Genomic DNA, 6,000 nt, shown 5'->3' with positions numbered 1-6,000 from the left:
GTGTGGCAGTGACAAGCCACCAGCTTTCCTCTAGTGCACTGAGACCACCCCTCAGGGCGGTGACAGATTGACAGCCTGCCTTTTAGCAAGGGTAGCAAGGGTTGCCCTTTTCTCTGTAAGCCCTAGGGGTGGTTCACCTTGAGAGCCACCTGCTGAGAAACTGAATTAAGGCTAGGCCTTCAAGAAGAAAGGAATGGCATGCTTCAAGAAGGAAAACAGAAAGGGAGGCCAGTGGCTTTGCTGCCTGTAGCTACTCCATTAATGATGAAATGGCAACCAGTGATTTCCCAGGCTACTCCCATGTGGTGGGCAGAAGCCAAGTTTCCAAATCCGGGAGGGGAAAGTAGGAAGCCAGAGAGAAGCATTAGCAACAAAACACAGGGTGTTTTAACTAAAGGGATCAGAGGTACCAAGTAACAACTCAGGCGAACAGTGCAACTGATGGACCCAGCTGAGGTGGCTCAGAATGCTGAGGAGGGACAGCACTGGAGAGGTATGGGGAGCAGGCAAGAGCCTGGGTGAGCCTGGTGCAGAGGGCCTGCAGCAGATGCCCCTCCCAGGGGGAGGGCTAGGTACTTGGGACTGGCAAGGAGAGGTGGAGTTCTCTTTCATGCCTAACATGTTCAACAAGTCCTAGAAATACAGCTGAGCCTGTCAACCACACTGGACCAGGACAGCTATGGCAATACAGACACACACACACACACACACACACACACACACACACAAAGTCCATCAGACACCCTGTTCAATGACCAAAGGTATCAGCCTTAGCTGCGCTGGCCGCCTCACCCAAATGTCAGGATACACAGGAGGCAGAGGCACTCCACACAGGGAGGAATTCCAAGACACTCCCAAGTTCACTGAGGAGGCACTGGAGGGATGGAGGTCAAGCATCTACAAGCACCTAGCAGCAACAGAGCTTTGGATGAGGCAAAGAAACAAGTTGTGAGCTTTCTTCAGTGGCTGGATAACTGGGCTATAAATGTTATACCTTAATGTGACAGATTTCACAAAGAATCTAGAATTATATTTCACATTATAATCTACAAAGTAATTAATGCCTTTTGGTTTCCTCCAGCTTTTTCCTCCCTATATGGGGCAAGGGGAAATGGGCAGGTATCTCTCAGAAACAATACTAAGAACACAGAGGCACACAACTCAAAGATCAGGCTAGCCGCAGGGCCTTTGAGAGCCTGTGCTCCTCAGGCCAGCATCAGGCTGAGGCAGCTATGGAGTACTCCGGCTCTCCTGGTTCCCAGCAATGCTGGGCTGGGAGCCCTGGAGACAGCTCCACCTTGGCACCTTTGCTGTGCTCCCAAGCTGAGGCACTGGGTGGGGGACTGTGGTGGGTCAACTCCTGGGGCTGGCGAGAAGTCTCTGTTCTCTACTCGCACAGCCTGCAGGTCTGAAAACCCCTAGTGACAGATGACAAACAGCTTTCCAGCAGGCTGGATCATCAACAAATTCAGGAGAGATCACATAAGTAGGGCCACCTAGAAGGCTCTGTTCATCTCCTGATGGGTGCAGGGACCACATGAACCAAGACGCAGCATGGTGGCAGCATTCTGTGATCTACACAGTCCCTACACCACCGATAACAAACCAGCACCAAGTCCTCGGTTACCTGCGGGACCGGGAGAAGAACAATCCACAGGGCAGTGAATTTAACCACAAGGTCCTGGAGACGCATGGATGGAGAACACAAAGCCCTTTGAAGGTCCAGGTGAGAGCCAAGACACTAAGAATGACCAGGAGAGGGTTCACAGACACAGACTTCAAGCTACACCGTGAAGAGACAATACTGAGATAACTGGTTCTGAAAGACTCAGGAATTGCTGCTATGAAACCTCTAAGTAGACAAAAGAAGGGAAATGCAGGGGCCTGAGGCCCTTCTGAAAGGACTAATGCTATTTATTGGCTTGGGTCATCCTTGAGAATAGAAAACTTTTTGGCAAAGCTGTACAAACGCCACGTTGGGGGGGGGGTCTCCTCACCAGAGGCTTCATTGTCTTCTGAGGCTAAGGTAGCTGTGGAGCCAGGGTGGGAGCATGGCGGCCATGGCTGGTGAGCGCACTACAGAGCCACGCCAGTCAGGGAGTATGCTGGGGATGCATGGCCTCTAAGACTTCCCACCTGCTCCTCAGTCTGACTTTGGCCACTGGTGACAGCCCGGGCATCAGATGCCATCTAGTGGCTCTACTTCTCCACTCTCATAATGGCTCGCTGAGAAGGCCCCACAAGAGCAGAGCAGACCAACTCTAGGGATGAAGGCAGGGGAGCACACGCCATGTTTAGTGAACAGGACAAATTACCTCAAGAAAATAGACTTTAAGAAGTCTTGCTTTCCTTAAGGAAGCAACTCCTTTTTTTTCTTAATTTTTTTTTTTTAAATTTTATTTAGAAAGGCTAACCATATTTATTTGTCATTTTTTTCTTCAGCTTTAAGGAAAATAGTTTAGAAAACATAAAACTGTAAATACACTCAAGAGTAACTGCTATTAAACAGTTCTGAACAGGCAGGAAGTGGACTTTCCTCTTACAGAAAATGTTAAGTCTGTAATAGCAGCATCATTTATATATAGAAAAAAGCTGGCTTCGAAACCCCAGACTTTTGTATACATAAAACATTTCCCTCCTTTTTCTATACAACATAGCAATGCTTTCTGGGAAGGCTTCTTCACATTATGGTCCTTCCCACGGTTGGCAGTTCCCTCGTTTCCCCAGCATCAGTGGGCTCCAGCCCAGCCGTCAGTCCAACACCAGGGCAGACAGGGCATTCAGGTCTTTCATGTATGGATGAGCTGCCAGGATCTGGTCGATCTTCAGTTTTTGCTCAGAGTCAGGGAAGATCTTTAGCAGCGCCGCCCTCAGCTCGCTGGTCTCCGCAGAAGATCTCTGTGCTGGCAGGGGGAGGTTCTGCTGCATACTGGGAAGGGTGGCCAGAGGTGTGAAGTGGGACTGCTGGGGAAGCCAAGGGCTTGAAGAGGCCTGGATCCGGGGTGGAGGCTGGTGGCTGGTGTTGGATACCTGCGTGCTGGGACTCCGGAAGCCAGGGTCAAATGTGCCCACACTTGGCAGGGCATTGAGTAGCGGCTGCATGTGTCTGTGGATGAAGTGAGAGGGACAGTAAGAAACCCTTTCAAAGCACCTATGGCTAACACTGAAGGCCTAGATGCTAGTTCCATGGTTTCTGAAGGCCTGAGGGGAAAGCTATGGGGTGGTGAAATCAGCCGCCTAAGAGTGGCCTATAGGGCATCTGGTACTATTTCCAGACCCATAAGGGGTCGAGCATCCCTGGATTTGACAATGCCTTACCAGTCTTTTGTCTTAGGGCTGGTCACACTCGTTGGTTTGTATGCAGGGCCAGCTTACAGAGCTGAGGAGAGGCACCTCTCCCTGGGCACAGAGATAAGTCCAACAGGCTCATGGACTTCCTGTCTTCAATGAGCTCTCAATGCACACGTACATGGTGTTATATGTGCACACAGGGGACATCTGTCCTGCTCATCAACTCCCATCAAGTCTAGCTGCAGCTGAGAGCTGGGACAAACAGTGCTGTCAATTCCAGAAGCTCAACAGCCTACAAAAGCTACATTAACTTTAATGGCATCCCCCCATGAAGGAGTGATGGCAACTGACCACCAAGCACTTTGAAAACGACAATAGACGGGACTGAAATTGACCAGAAGGGCTGATCCTCTCACCAGGCTACTGCAGGAGTGAACAGGCAGCCAAGAACGCGCCTCTAGCTTGACCTGGGCCTTGGCTCAGTATGGGGCCCACACAGAGCCTTAAACACAGGACTAAGGCCTGTGAGACCTAAAATGCAATGAGGGTTTCCAATATAAGACATGGGGTAGAGGGGAAGGGAGTGAGAGCATGGCAGGCTGTCATCTCTTCAGTGTGGGCCGATGACCCTGTCTGGGATTGACACCTCAACTGTGATAAAACCCAAAGGCTCAGGGAGAAAGGATCACCACATTAGGAAACTGAACGTATGCTGGTCTCCATTCCAGACTATCCACTATTTCTCCCTCTATGAAAATCAACCCACGTCCGTGCACCATCAAGTTCCACTAGATGGTCCCCCAAAGGCACAAACAACAGATTAGCAGCCTTGCAAGCTGGGAGAGTGTGTGTCTTCTCCTTTTAGGCACCCAGCCCAACTCTATGCAAAAATATGCTAGAGGATCCACAGAAATACAGGTTATTTTAGTTTTAAAGCAGAGAAAAGATCTGCCACTAGTTAGCATGAAGGAAGCTGTGGTTAACAAGGTTACCCGAGAATTCTGAACACAGAAATATAGAACCTTCACTTGTCAGGCAGTGACAGACAAATACACAAGACAGGCTTTTTTCATTCAGTGATGGTGAACTATAGCTGTCTGCTGTCTAGCAGTGACTTCTGAGCAGAACATGAGTTCACATCAGCACCGCACACTCAAACAACTCCATCAAGTTCACAGAAAAGCATCCCACAAAAGCAATCAGACAGCACTGACTGAAGTTTTCACCAACTTGAATATCTGCTGCTCAGAGACCTTCAAGAATATTTGTGTTGTCTTAGATTAAAACGAGAAGGAGTCTCACACAGGGCAGGCCTGGAGCCCCAGGACTCAGGAGGCAGAAGCAGAAGGATCAGAGTTCGAGTTCAGCCTGCTGACACAGAAATGGTCTAAAACAGGCAGGCAGGCAAAAGAAGACTGAAAAGCACATACTGAAGATTAACCTTGGAGTGACTGCTTGATTGGGTTCCACATTGGTCACATCATGAATCTAATTAAGGCTTTAAAACTATGGCATTTCTAGTTTTTAAGGACAGTATCTGCTCTGAAGCGTAGCATTCGACTGAAATAGTAAACCTTGACATACAGGGAAGGCAAATAAATACCTAAGAAAGGCCTCCTTTCGAAGAAATTCTTCTAGTCGAGGTCCGTTTCTTCCCAGAGGGTCATCAGGAACCATAAATATGTCCCCCACGAACGTGTACTGAAGCAGTCTACAACACAGAAGGTCACAGTGCTGACAAATGGTACCCTCCACTAGTGTAGGAAATGGGACATGGCTTAAAGTAGCCTCCCCATCCTGCGGCAATGGTCAGTCTAAGAGTGATGACTGCTAACTGACCTGACATACTCAGGTGAAATCAGTGTCACTTGGGTAGGCGACTTTTCTCAGCTGGCTGTGTACCCAGCCAGGCACCTTCTACTAGAGGAGAAACATGGTTAAAGACTGTCTGCTTGGGACTCAGCAGGGGTGCCATAAAGGTCTAGTTTAAGTGAAACTGGAAACAAATGTGTTTCTAGGCAAACCTCTGGAAACAAGGTCCTAGGAAGAGAATCCCAGGGGCGAGCATGTGTTACTCATCAAGGACAGGTTGGAACCAGAGCCTGCTCAGCAAGAAAGCCTTGCCTGGTGCACCCGGGGCCATGGGTTCTAGCACCTTACAAAAAAAGTAAAAAGTAAAAAATTAGCTGGGCGTGGTGATCTGTGCTCTTAACCCCAGCACTTTCTTCCCGCATGTGGTTCCAGGCTCGGGTCTCAGGTCCTCAGGCTTGACACTGCTCATCAGCCCAAGCCAAACTTTTTCAAAAATCCTGTTAGGATGTGGCAAGCTATAAGGATGGATGTACTTGACACAGGGCAACTGTGAAACCCCAAGAGAAACGAATGCAGTCACATTCACTCCATGCTTCGTATTTGCAGTGTGGGCATGTCTGTTTTATTCCTGGAGCCACAGCATGGCTCTCCTTGTGTGAAGCAGCTGCTCAAGGGCGCAGGTCTTCTTGGGGCCCAGGAACCCAGTGTTCACTGCTCTGCAGTAGCTCAGCCACTGAACACATCCAAGTATCACCAAGAAAGGCTGCACGCTAAACTCATGGAAAACACCAGACCCTGGAACTAAAACTTGACTCACCCTTATACCCTCAGTTAGGTGCCCCCTGTGCTCAGCAAAATGTGTCCCATACTCTTGCTGAGTCACAGTACTCCAAGGTG

At 49.2% G+C, this 6,000-nt stretch overlaps 1 protein-coding gene across 1 annotated transcript in view; it reads right to left on the bottom strand.

Moving 5' to 3' along the window:
- Nucleotides 1–1,558: 1,558 nt before the first annotated feature.
- N4bp1 (NEDD4 binding protein 1) overlaps nucleotides 1,559–6,000 on the bottom strand; it is a 43,036-nt gene continuing 38,594 nt past the window's right edge. The window contains exons 6-7 of the mRNA XM_021170634.2: nucleotides 4,895–5,002; nucleotides 1,559–3,106 (exon numbers count right to left, since the gene is read on the bottom strand). Coding sequence (XP_021026293.1) covers nucleotides 2,752–3,106; nucleotides 4,895–5,002 — 463 coding nt within the window. The 3' untranslated portion in view covers nucleotides 1,559–2,751. The remainder of the gene's footprint in view (nucleotides 3,107–4,894; nucleotides 5,003–6,000) is intronic.

The sequence above is a fragment of the Mus caroli genome, unplaced genomic scaffold (genome assembly GCF_978045245.1).
Source record: "Mus caroli unplaced genomic scaffold, Mus_caroli_1 scaffold_10, whole genome shotgun sequence".
NCBI lineage: Eukaryota > Metazoa > Chordata > Mammalia > Rodentia > Muridae > Mus > Mus caroli.
The sequence above is the reverse complement of the archived record's forward strand: the minus strand, read 5'-3'. Positions and strand labels throughout refer to the sequence as shown.